This window comes from Lepidochelys kempii, chromosome 8, assembly GCF_965140285.1.
Source record: "Lepidochelys kempii isolate rLepKem1 chromosome 8, rLepKem1.hap1, whole genome shotgun sequence".
Lineage (NCBI taxonomy): Eukaryota > Metazoa > Chordata > Testudines > Cheloniidae > Lepidochelys > Lepidochelys kempii.
The window spans coordinates 45,012,036-45,025,355 of record NC_136387.1 but is presented as its reverse complement, the minus strand read 5'-3'; the positions used below and the strand labels follow the sequence as shown (position 1 = coordinate 45,025,355).

At 45.2% G+C, this 13,320-nt stretch overlaps 1 protein-coding gene across 2 annotated transcripts in view; it reads right to left on the bottom strand.

Annotated features, from left to right (window-relative positions):
- Positions 1-629: 629 nt before the first annotated feature.
- TADA1 (transcriptional adaptor 1) overlaps positions 630-13,320 on the bottom strand; it is a 35,956-nt gene continuing 23,265 nt past the window's right edge. For both annotated transcript variants that reach the window (XM_073356307.2, XM_073356308.2), the window contains 4 exons: positions 11,059-11,268; positions 9,323-9,474; positions 4,699-4,861; positions 630-3,878 (listed from right to left, as the gene is read on the bottom strand). In XM_073356307.2, the coding sequence (XP_073212408.1) occupies positions 3,726-3,878; positions 4,699-4,861; positions 9,323-9,474; positions 11,059-11,268 (678 nt within the window). In that variant the 3' untranslated portion in view covers positions 630-3,725. The remainder of the gene's footprint in view (positions 3,879-4,698; positions 4,862-9,322; positions 9,475-11,058; positions 11,269-13,320) is intronic.

Genomic DNA, 13,320 nt, shown 5'->3' with positions numbered 1-13,320 from the left:
CAAATTTGACAACTGTCATAAGTCACAATAAAAGTCGCCATTAACAGTTCCCAGACATGATAGTTTGCTCCTTCCAAGGGTGGTCACATTGAGTACATAGCTTCCAGTTTGGAAAAACGATACTGCTCAAGGTCACCAGTTCCGTTTATTGGATAGCAGCCAGACAATTGCTGACGGTGAATGAATGTGCCAGTGCTGACAGCCAAGTCCACCCAAACGATAGACTACTGTCAGCTAGTGGCAATAGCTACTCACCCCAACACCTTCCAAGAGAATGCACTTGTGGGTGACCCCTGTCACAACCAAACCAAGGACGGGTGAGGCCACAAAGGGAGGGAGGGCCAGTATGGAGGCAGGGCTATGAGGATGTGCCACAGGTACTGTAATAAAATAATACCACGTAACTGTTCTCTAGCACTTTTCATCAGTAGATGTAAAATCCCGTTACAAAAAGGTGGTCAGTACCATCACCCCCATTTTACAGATGGGGAAATGGAGGCATTTCCTTAATCCAGCCCCGTGTGGCCGGTTTCCTTTAACATCGAATAGGTTACACAGCACTGGAGAATAAAAGGTTCTGCACAGCATATACATGGCATGCACTTCATATAAACACACACAAATGCATATTTCATTTTAGCACTAGGCATTTTTATTTAAAAATGTATGACACTTTAGAGGCTGCTTATTAAAATTTCTAGCAAACACTTAATGTTTTCATTCCATACCATAAGCATTATGACTAGCTGGGAAATCCCCTGCCCCCATCCCAAACCCAGTAGTACTTCGGGTGCCCTGCTGATCTCACTAGTATACATTGTAAGTATTATAGCTCAGTCTTGGTTTTAAGCATTGCCTTCTAAAACTAGTGGATTTCAAACTGGTGGGGTTGTAAGGCTCATTCTGCTACATACACGGGAATTAAGAAAAAACAGGTGTTGGGAAGAGACGGGGCGAAAAAAAATCTGTGTCCTGTTGCAGATTTCACATGTACTCAGACACTGCTGGGCTTTAGGAGGCTGTGAAGCTGCTACTGCATGGTCCATGCTACCAGTGACCAAGTGCTTTGCTAGGTCCCTCATGCTGCTTCTTCCTTCACCACCATCTCCTGGAATTGGCTTCATAACTCACTAGGGCCCTTCTCATCCTGAACCACTGGATACAAACTGCAGCCGCCACCCTTACTACCCCTAACACCATGGCATGTGGTACACTTCCTCCCACTCACCTGGGAAGCTTCAGAAAAACGGGAAGTACCGACTAATGGGGGGGCCACCTAGCTACATTAGTGACCCTCCAGAACCATCACCTATTGTTTGTTAAGGGGATTCCCTGGAAGCATAGGCAAACTGATAGGTCAGTGATTGGGTGGGAGGGATCTGAGCCCCTCACCAATTATAGGGAAGGCAGCCAGAGAAGAGACGGAGACTGGCTCTGTGTTCTGAGTACACTAGTGAAACAAATTATAGCTGCCCCAGTACAAGCGTGTTCTGAAGAGGGGAAAAGAAGTGGGTACAGGGAGCCCTTTAAGGTACGCCTACACGGGAGCTGGAGGTGTAATTTCCAGCTTGAGCAGACATACCTGCGTTGGCTCTGACTGAGTTAGCACGCTAGCCACAGAAGTGTAGCCCCCGCAGCAGCAGTGGCTAGCCGCCCTGAGGACAATCCCACCTGAAATGCTAGGGATGTACTTGGGGCAGCAAGACTTCTATTTTTAGTGCACTGGTGCAAGGATGTTTCCTCCAGCTGGAAATGACACCTTCCAGTTCCAGTGTAGACATCCCCTCAGCCTCTCCTCCTAGCACTGCATTACAGGAAGCTGCCATAGTCCAGTTTTCTGAATAGGTAAAACAGCACCGATTTGGGTACATGGAGCTTCAGCCCTAAACACAGTCCAGTCCAGCCCAGCCACCAGTTTGAAAGATTGATTCTATACTTCAGTGTGTTTTAAACTGCTTTCTCCTCTCAGCACACACACGTAGTTCTCCCTCCAGCCTCAAACAGGCTTCCAACAGTAATACCCACTACAGAAACCTATTAACTCTCCAGAGGAGAGCTCCATACATACCTTCTATTCAGAAAAAAGGGGTGACCTGTCAGCTCATGTATCTCAGGACAACTCTATAAAGTTATGAAGAAGCCAAACCCATACTGAGAGCCCTACCAAGCCAGAATACAATAGTTCATTCCAATACATAGGATGGGATTTTCCCCCTCTTTACACCATTGTATCATCACTGGCTCAAACTGAGCTGCTCCGTATTTACACTTGTGTCAGAGAGCCGGATCAGAGCATTGCGTTTTGCAGGGCGTCAGTACATTCATTGGGTTTTTTTGGATAAAACAAAGAAATCATTTGTTCATATTGCTCTGACTATTCCTCCTATTGGCTCCCAGAGCGGCTACCTCTTACTCCAGAGCTGGACAGTACCTAGACTGTGAAAGCAGGACTTCTCCATTACAGAGCAGGCAGGATGGGTATCTGCATCGGAGAATACTACTTTCAAAAACAGACTTTACTACACATTTCAGTGTATTCTAAATCTCTCACACAGCTGCCCTGTACATACCCTTGTGCTTTGCAGTACACAGCAGTTCAGAGAATTTGCCAGAACAGGCCCTTCCATTTGTGTGTCACAGTCCAGATCCAGAAGTGGAGGTTGCCAGGGTATAAATGGAGGGCCACGTGGGCACTATATTCATCTTCACTTGGGTGTCTTGACTCCCCAGAAGTCCAATTCAGCTCCCAATGAAATCAAGGGAAAGACTCACACTGAGCTCATGGAAAGCTGGATCAAGCCCTGGGTACTAAGAGAGACTGCTTTGCCAGCTTCATACACACTCTGAACATACCTTGGTAAGCTATATACTAGTGTGATTACACCACAGACACTCTCAGAGCACAGCCTTTTCCAATACAAATACTTGTCACAGCAGGGCACCTGCACTCTTGGCCTGCCCCAAAGCCCAGGGAGGTCAATGGCTTTGGATCAGCCCCTTTGACAAGTGCAACATCCCATACTCCTTCCAACTCTTTCTGTAGTCTGTGCCTCCCCCGCCACTGGACAATGGCAGGATCTGGGTTCTCCCTGGTGACACTGACTGGGTGCAGAGAGTGAGAACACATGACAACCGTTCTGGCAGTGGGGAGCGGACTTCTCCCCTTCACAGGGAAGTCCTAGTTACACCAAAGGAAAAGTACTTTGCCACAGGCATGTTTCTTCACTTGGATTTTAAGCACAGAGGTACAGGCTGCAACCCGGACAGTCACTGGCGAGCGTGAGGAATAGTCATGCACTCTGTCAGGCCCTCTAGGGCATTAGGCTTTTTGCCAGCACAGATCCATCGCACCCACTAAACAAAAATGTGGATCAGTCTTCCTTAAAACTAAATAGTTCCTTCTCCCCCTACCACTCACATTTTTCCCTACACAGGACACAAAGTCTAACTTCCATTCCCTTTCAAATGCAGTTGGAGCAGTGCAGCCCCAAGCAGTCAGAGTAACCCAGAGTTGGGTTGACTCTATGGCTTCACAGTAGCAAACAAGATGTACTACCCTTGGGTCACATTTCCATAGGAAAAGGTTACACATTACACATTTCTGCCTTGAAATGCTGACACGATGATGCAAGATTCACAACTGTTTTCAAACCAGCAAAGCCGAGGAGACCCCCGTTACTGAGTTCACGAAACGACAGCCTGCCTCAGCGCCGGCCATCCTCACTTTAGCACAGCAGCAGCCCTTCCTTTGCTGCCAAGCGCTGGCGATGGATTTTGTCTTGCTGCAGCTCCTCATGGTTTGGATGCCAAAGTTTCATGATGATTCTCTCAATGTTTAGCGCGTAGACGGTGTGTGCTGGAACAACCTCTCTGTGCACCTGCGGGGGAGCGGGAGTTACACGTTAGAAAACATTGTTAGCCAGATGCTATCACGCTCACTCCCCCATTTCTAAAATAAGATGCATCTAGTACATTTACTGTAACTATAGAATAAGCTGATGAGGGGGTCCTCAGGGGCAACAAAAGCATGTTGCTTTGTGTTTCTAACTTGCCAACATTGACACACACCCAGAAGAGACCACCTGCACTGAAGCCACCCACTCAGGATAAGCACAGGGAAATAGATAGTCTTGCAACATGCTCATAAGGGTCAAACTCAGGAAGCTAATTCCAGAGTCAAGAGTCTTCCTGCTGAGAATGCTTGGTCTCACCAGCCCCAAGCCATGCAAACCCAGGGACGGACACCTCGAGCAGCCCAGCTGGTAATAAGTACCTGCATGGAACACAGAGAAAAGAGGGATTTATATGGCAACTCAGTGTGCTGTATTTCTGCCAGAATCTCCATCAATCGAATGCAGGGAGGGGGGCTGTGACCACCTGTAACCTGTGCATAATCCCAAGGTGAGCACCTATGAGCTAACGCATAATGCGCTTGCAGCTACAGTGGTAATATTTACCCAGCTAGCGGGGCCAATCCAGAGTCCCTGCCAAATACTCTAGGCAGCTCCATATATAGCCATAGATTTAAGAAGAAAACAAGGAAACAGCCTGTTTAAACAAACAAGCAGTGGGGAGGGAGTGAAATCAGGTCAGTCTCCAAGTACATATTACAGAGCAGACACAATCAGCTCTGACTAGCAGTCTCTTCTCAGGAAAGCATCTCCCTAAGCCATGCTGCAATGGAACGTGAATGGTTACCTGTAATGCCTCAAAAAGGTCGTACATGTTCACAGGAGGGAGAGTAGCTGGTAAAGTATTCCCAGAACATGCTAAGAGGAGAGCCGCCTGCTGCTCAGCATCGTCAGGAGCGGGATGGGAGGCTAGATTCTGACCTGCGGAAGGTGCCACGCAGGTAGGAGGACTGTAAAGAAAGGGACATTAAAGACATTCCAGTCACTAAAGAAGCTCCCATTTGGGGAAATATCAGGGCAGTAGCTTGGCTCCTGAACTTTATTTTTCACTCAGAGCTGGCTCAGGCCTTGTCTGGATACCAAAGTTACACTGGTTTCACTAAAAATCAGCTTTTAAAAAGGGACCAAGTTAAAATGGCGCAAAGCCGTGTGGCCACACTTAAACTGGTTTACGTTACTTTTAACTTGGTCACTTTATTGCAGACAGGCTGCTGGCATTCTTACATGACTAATCTCCAGCCAGAACAGATCCCAAGGCTGTGTTTACACTAGGTAAAGAGTTGCAGCAAACTAAAAACAAATACATCTTGGTTAAACTATGTATTAGTTGCAACTCTTCAAATGGCAATGGTGCCTTCTAAGGCTTTTTGCTTTGTGAGGTCACAGCCAAAATGCCACTGCTCCCCAGCAGCCAGAGACAGCATGCTTAGTCCTAAGCATAAAAAACGCTGTGGTATAGTGCATTGCTGTTTGGGTTTCAGAGATTACAAGAGACAAAATGTGTTCTGGAGATTAGCTATTAAAAAGACCCTGATATCTCAGGATTGAAAACATAAAGGAGCCCACTGTGGCCCACGTGTCTGGCAGAGATAAGGCAGGAACAAACGGAGTCTTTATCTGCAAGGTGGTGAAGGTAAAACCAAAAAGATCACCTGAAGCTCTGGGACAAAGGCTGTGGCTGACAGCGCTGCTCCCAAGCCGGAGCAGTCCTAGTCCTATTTTTGGCCCCCTACCTCCCTGCAGTTGAAATAATTTACATATGCAAAACCCATCACTTGCATGCAGAAGTGATGGACTCCACCCTGCTCCCAGCAGAACAAAAACCAAACCAAACTGCCGACCGATCAGAAGCGGAGCAAAACAAAGCAGAGTGGTACAGCAGTTCAGTGCCCCAGACAACTGCCCAGCTCACCCGCCCCTGGAACTGCCTCTGCTCCCAAGGCACAATGGCGCTGTCCACCACAAGGGTAGTGCTTTGCTGTGCAGAGACTGAGCTTTGCTGGGGGCCAGCCTGAGACCGCAAAACAAATTTTTAAAGAATATAAGAACTGCCTTGACCCTCATCAGCTTCTGCTCCAAGTGCAGGTGCAATTTTCTGACCTCACCTTCAGCAAAAAGCAAACGGAGCAGAAAGAAAACAAATAAATATAAATTATTTAAAAGACCTTAACATCATTTTCCGTTGGAGAATTAAAAAAGGGAGTCCCATATGTGACAGAGGCTAGTCATGTTACTTTGTGCACTCCTGGAAGGTGCTCAGATAGCACAGTGATGAGGGAGGTATAAGATTGGAATGGAATACAAACAAAACACTGGATGCTGAATCCACCCCAAGGGGCCAGCCCTGGTTTCTTACGAACGCTTCCTAAGGAAGGAATAACTGACCAATTAAACAGAATTCCAAGTTTCAGCTTTCTAAACTACTGGACTGTCCCCCTCCAGGAGGGTAGTACAAACGGATTGGGGATTCTGTGGGTTACCATCCATGGCTTGCACCTCTGGCAATTCCAATCTCTCTGTCATCACAAGCTGCATGCTCTATTTACTGTAGTAGAGAGAGAGTCTAGAGCATTAGGCCTCGTGCAAGACCTGAGGCCCAAGCCAGAGGCTGTGAACCAAAGTCAGGCAATGTACTGGAGTACTGTGTCCAGTTTTGGGCCCCACACTACAAGAAGGATATGGATAAATTGGAGAGAGTCCAGCGAAGGGCAACAAAAATGATTAGGGGTCTGGAACACATGACTTATGAGGATAGGCTGAGGGAACTGGGATTGTTTAGTCTGCGGAAGAGAAGAATGAGGGGGGATTTGATAGCTGCTTTCAACTACCTGAGAGGTGGTTCCAAAGAGGGTGGTTCTAGACTATTCAGTGGTAGAAGATGACAGGTCAAGGAGTAGTGGTCTCAAGTTGCAGTGGGGGAGGTTTAGATTGGATATTAGGAAAAACTTTTTCACTAGGAGGGTGGTGAAACACTGGAATGCGTTACCTAGGAAGGTGGTAGAATCTCCTTCCTTAGAAGTTTTTAAGGTCAGGCTTGACAAAGCTCTGGCTGGGATGATTTAATTGGGGATTGGTCCTGCTTTGAGCAGGACGTTGGACTAGATGACCTCCTGAGGTCCCTTCCAACCCTGATATTCTATGATTCTACGATACTGAAGCAAATGCCTATAAGTTCAGTGTCCAGTACATGAACTTGGCACAGGTACTGCTAACATTGCTAAAACACACTGAATATATAAACACATTCCAGCAGACTAGCACAACAGATGATTTGACAGAAGTGATCAACAGGGATGTTTTATCTGAAACATCAGGACAAAGGTACAAGGGGTGGCAACAAACGTCATCAAACACACAAGGTGGTACGTAAGTTGTTTATCCCAGATTGTTTGTCTCAGTCTATAAATGTTGGGGTACCTCACCTTAACCCTTTTCCAGCCTCAGGGGCAACAGAGAGTCCCACTGCTGACTGAGTTCTTGTCACTCAGCACTCCTGTTTTACTGTACCTGTAGACACTGATCTGGGAAGCTAGTACTGTGTCTTGAGGGCAATAAACCTGGCTGAATGCCTTTACCACTGACCTGAGTCTGGTCTTTCTGGGTCTGCTGAGCCAGGTACCTGTGCAGAGTTTGGACAACACATGGAGAGAGCACCTATGCATGCCAAAAATGGCCTCACACCAGGGATGTTGTGAAGATTAGTTATAGATAAGGCTGCGTGTCTGTCATGAAGGTCACAGAAGTCACGGATACCGTGACTTGTGCAGCGGCTGGCACCGGGGCTGCCCAAGCAGATCAGGCAGCCCCTGGGCCAACTGCACTGGCAGTTGCTGGGGCAGTTTGGGTGTGGGAGGGAGCTCAGGGCTGGGGTGCAGGGTAGCGCTTACCTCGGGGGGGTGGGGGTGGGCCTCCCCAGAAGTGACTGGCATGTCCCTGCAGCTCTTAGACGGAGGGGCTGGGGGCTCCACGCACTACCCACGCTCACAGGCACCGCCCCTGCAGCTCCCATTGGCTGCCAATGGGAACTGTAGCTCATGGCAGAGGCAGTGCAGGGAGCTGCAGGAACACACGCAGCTGAGTAGGGAGCCTACCAGACCCGCCAACCCTCCCCCGCCCAGCACCAGCAGGGGTCCTGGGCCCAAGTTTTAGTTAGGGGTATATAGTACAAGTCATGGACAGGCCATGGGCCATGAATTTTTGTTTACTGCCCAAGACCTGTCCATGACTTTTAGTAAAAGTACCCATGACTAAAGCATAGCCTTAGTTATAGATCGTCAAGCCTGTACCCTGGGACCAGTGCATAATTAGTCTTAAAATACAATTCAGTACATTATCCAATCCAATTTAAATGTTTCCAGTAATGGGCTTTCCTCCCTTCCCTTGGCAGTTAATGTACAGAAAAGGCTTTGAGATCCCTGGATGAAAGGTACTTCAGATGTACACAGCATTATTAGGGCTTGAAAAATTCATTTGCCAGCAGGGAACAGGAAATTTTCCCTGTGGAGAGGGAGTGGGATGGGGGAAAAGCATAATCTTCTGCAGAATTTACTCTTTCATGCAAAACAAAACAAAACACCACTCCTTATGCTGAGAAGATAACCTTCCAGATATGAACTGTACAGTCTTCCTGAGTCTGCAGACAGATGCAAAATTACTGCTGCTGCTGCTCATAGCCTTCCCAAGAGGCTGCAGCAGGAGACTGAAATCAAAATCATTGCTGATAATTTTACTGCTGACCAAAAGAGTTCTGCACAGTAGCCACGAGTCAGTATCTTTGTCAATTCCACACTGTAGCTATCTGGGAAAGCTATAGGCAACAACAAAGGTGGACACTGGAGCTATCCACATGGGAGTAGGACCCAAAGAGAGGCTGGGAAAGTGGTAGAGCCCGGAGAACAGGGAAGGGAAATAGTGGCCCACCCCTTCGCTATTCTTCACAAGTCAGAAGATCGTAGGGGCATGGCGTATTCTTATCTCATCTTAAGGTTTTATACAGGTGAAAGCTGCTTCTCCCTTCCAGCAGCAAGAGGTAGTTGGAAGGGGGAGGGTAAGAGTCTGTGTACTTCAAATCAAACACTCGCCTACTAACCAGAGGCTTATATGAAAAACTGAGTCCTCAGACTGGATCTAGAGAGAACACCCAAACAGGAATTCCAGCGTCCTCACCTGCTAGGAATCAGTGGTAAGGGACACAGACTTCTCACCAGGGCACTTATGCTAAACCCCAAGTCCTTCCCCTCTGCCCAGTAGGGACAGTCCTCTGGCACATCTGCAGTTTCTGAATATTAAATATTACCACTAAGTTTTCTCCAGGGGTTTAAAAAAAAAAATGGATCAGTATGCTCAGTCTCCTACACCAACTACTTATTGACTATGTTTAGAACAAGGTAGCTCCATGAGAGCTCGCTTACCATTCAATTAGATTATTATAGGCAACAACACTGTTCTTCAGGTAAGGCTGTGGATTAACATTGCTTCCGAAGGCGTATTTGAAATGACCATCTCTCAGGCGATAGGCTTTCCTCCTGGATACTACAGATGCCAGAATATCCTTAAGGTGATTCTGTAATGACAAATGTTACCTTTACCATTTGTGGAGCACGCTCTCAATATTGTCACATAGGCCTGTTTATCCCTTCCACCTAGATACCGCTGCAATCAGTGCATCACAAATGCCATTGGTCATATATAGAGGCAGTTTCATAACTATTCATTTTAGACTATTAACTGGTGGATTCTGTTGTATGGATAGCTTCCATTATTAGAAGTACAATCCGGCAATGTTATTTTAAAGGAAGTGCATTCAGTAGAAGATGATACAAATAGCACCCCCCTGCATCACATATCTGGAAAAGAATGTATTTTATAGTTTTTTACTGAATCTGGAAAAAAAAAAATCAAGATAGCCCTGAAAAAAAACAGATCTCCAACCCAGATAAAAATCCTAGTGCCTCAGGAGGGCAACCCAAACAAAACAAAGCCAGCATGCTGATTTCCTTGCTATCACAAGTTCATATGTTTCTCTTCCTGATTTATTTCTGCAAACCAGTAGGGTACCAAACGTCAGGGGCGCCTGCCTTCAGACAGCAGGATTGGTGTAAATTTCTTTACCCTATTTGTACACAAAGCAGAACAAGCACAGTAAACAGAGCACTATGTGCACTTGTCTGTGAACTGAAACTCACAGCTCTAATTTGAGATCTCCTGGTACCAACCTTAAACATGTCTCTTAAATGTCAGGAAATTCCCACCACTAACTAGCACACTGTGGTAGAGGACAAGAAAGGGTTTCATAATCAGCATCAGAGAGTGCATGTGCATAGGAATATTGCACTTAAAGCTATTCTGAAAGCCACACTATGCTTTTATTAAGGGCTGGCCTTACTTCTGAGGTGAAACAGCTGGAGAGGGATGTACAGGGGTGAAAAGAACAAGCAGAAAGTTGCTCCCACATCTGGTCCTATTGATGGATGGGGAGATCAGACTGGCCTCTGAGTCTGCTGTGTAAGCACCCAGAAGCACAAGTCTTAAGTAGTTGCTTGCATTGCTTGGGCCTGATCTTGAAAGATGCTAATAGCCACAACTCCCATAGAAGACAATGGAAATTACATGTAATCAGCACTTCAGGTTTAGGCACTATATGATTTATCTACCTTGCTTGAGCTTCAAGAGCAGACAAGTTTTACAATAGCTTGACGTGCCTAAAAAGGGACTGTTCAAAACTAATCTTGTGGCCTCTGGATATAAATCTGGAGTATAAACCGCTGCTAGTAATGGAATATACATTTTAAAAATCCATCATAGTTAAAGAAGTCTTTTATTTTAAAAGCTGAAGGTCAAACGTTTTCAAACTCAGCTTCTAAAATTGTGCCTACAATTTTTCACTCTGAGTTTCTGCAAATTATATTTTTGTATGCACAAATACAAGATCCTTTACGTGTGCCAAGACTATGATCTGAAGTGCTGCAGGAATAACTTTCGGTGCCAGTTTGGGAGGCACCTATGAAACACATGGCATGGATTCTCATAAGTCACCTGTAAATATAGTGAAGCTAGTTTCCTCTCACACACTGTTGTGCCTCACCATATACAAAGCCTTTTATTAGTAGCATAATCAAAACCACATTGTTGGTTTGTTTTTTCTAACCTGCACAGCATAGACAATAGCCGTCACTGCCTCTTCGGTGACATTGTCCAGCCCGTGCTCATATGCAGTCACTATCATCCTTCCTTCTAGCTGGCCCCGCGTGGGAAGCATCATTGTATGGGAACACAGCTTCAAATCATCATCTTCTTGAGGATCCTTTGCCACAAACTGCTGGGCTCCAGACAATGGATTCTGAGGCTGGAATCGGTGCTATCAGACAAACACACTTTTCATTTAAAAACTACTAATTCCAGCAGTGAGTACGGTTTTCAGGGGAGATGTGAAATTGAGGTCCTGAATTTACATGGTCATTAAACAAGGCACTCTTCATAACAGAATAAGGATTTTAAGCATAGCCGCCTAGTTGAGTTCCAACTTTGGTTATTATATTCTGCCTGTCTTACATTTACCTGGACAAGGTGAGTGAGGTAATATCTTTTATGGGACCACTTCTGTTGGTGAGAGAGACAAACTTCTGAGCCACACAGAACCGAAAGTTTGTCTCTCATATCAACAGAAATTGGTCCAATAAAAGATACGACCTCACCCACCTGGTCTCTCTAATATCATGGGACCAACACGGCTACAACTACACTTCAATTTACCTTACCTTTTCAACTTAACATTGCTGTGTGCTGCTAAACAGCTGGCTGTTTCCCCTCAGAAAGAGCTGTTTTTCAGTCACCCCAAAATATCAGATGCTTAATTAGTTAATGTTTATACAGATATCCTCAGATAGAGGGGGTTATAAAAGCTTTATACAAAACTACAAAGGATAACCATATATCTAACCAATGTTTACTTAAATATGATTGAAAAAAATATTACCACTAATGAGTGGGAAGTTGTTCTGCTAATTTTGAGCACTTCAGCTTTCATTTGGTTGCAAAGATATAACCTTCAAAATGTAACTGATTCTGCAAACAGAAAACATATGTCTTTGGAAAGCAGAAGCAAAGTGCAATTAACATGAAATCTGGTAATTTCACAGCTGTTACTTGGACCTTCCTGGGTAGCAATGAAATTGTGTCAATTTCATGCTGTTGAGGATACTAATAGCAGGGACAGGCACAGAAGTTATTCATGGGGCGGGGGGGGGGGAGGAGGAGGAGGAGGATAGAGTAGAAGACACTTCTTTTCCCCTTCTCTCCTTGCAGCAGAGAGGTAGTCCTTTTGAGAGATCGAGTGGAGCATTAACAGAAATCTCCTCTCTCAGCAGTATTTTGGTGTCAGCTGAACATCGCTGAACATCTTAACTCTAATGGGATTATTAACTTCACTACTTGTAAATAATCCTATCCAAAATTCATCCTGATAAAACCTTAATACAGTACTACTCTATCATACATTCCTGAAAAAAAATGCATATGTACAGTATATATACACATTCACATTTTTTAAACCCACCAAGTTTTAAGTCCACCACCAGACATATGTATTACTCAGTTAACCAGATTCTCATCATTGCTTAGCGCGAAAAGATTACTGTGAATTTTTATAAATGAAGATACTACAGATTATCTGAATAGCAGCTTCTATGCATTGCTGTTACAGTCTTGGCCAAAACTGGGTGAATAGTAAGAAATATTGTCTGAATCATTGTGGCAATTTCTAAATATAATTCTACTTCCACTGGGTTCACAACTCTTTAAGACCACTGTCTGTAAAGAATATTACAGTGCCAGATTATACCAGTGTCAGATTTATTCTCCGGTGTTTATGGGCCCAATTCTCACTCACACTAATGCTCTTTATACCACTCTGGCAGTGTAAAACAGTCTCCAAGTGGGCCCACCTTACAGACCCTTTAGAATGTCAGAGTAATATAAAAGGGGATTAGTGTAAATGAGAACCTAGTCCTAGGCGTTTCTCCCCTAACCCCACGGGGAAAAGCCTAGGCAGAGAAGAGGCACTCTGAAGTATTTTCCCTTAAGAAACTTGGAGCCCTCTAAGAGTGGTCTGTTTAAAAGAAAGTGTTGCACCCATCCAGACATCCCAAAGCAATATGGAGTTGGCTAGCCCAACCAGGATCACGCAGCAAGTCAATTTGAGAAGAAGAGGCAAGCATAATGGTAACTATAATATATGGAACGATGACCTTTTGCTTCATGAAGCACTTAGCTTTTTAAAGTCAACAAGAGATCAGGGGCAGCATGAAATTATAAATATCTGGACTGAAAGAGACTTGTCTGGTAATTACACTTGAATACTTATTGCTTTAATAAAAATGCTTCTGCTGGAATGAAGTGAAGCATCTTAGCC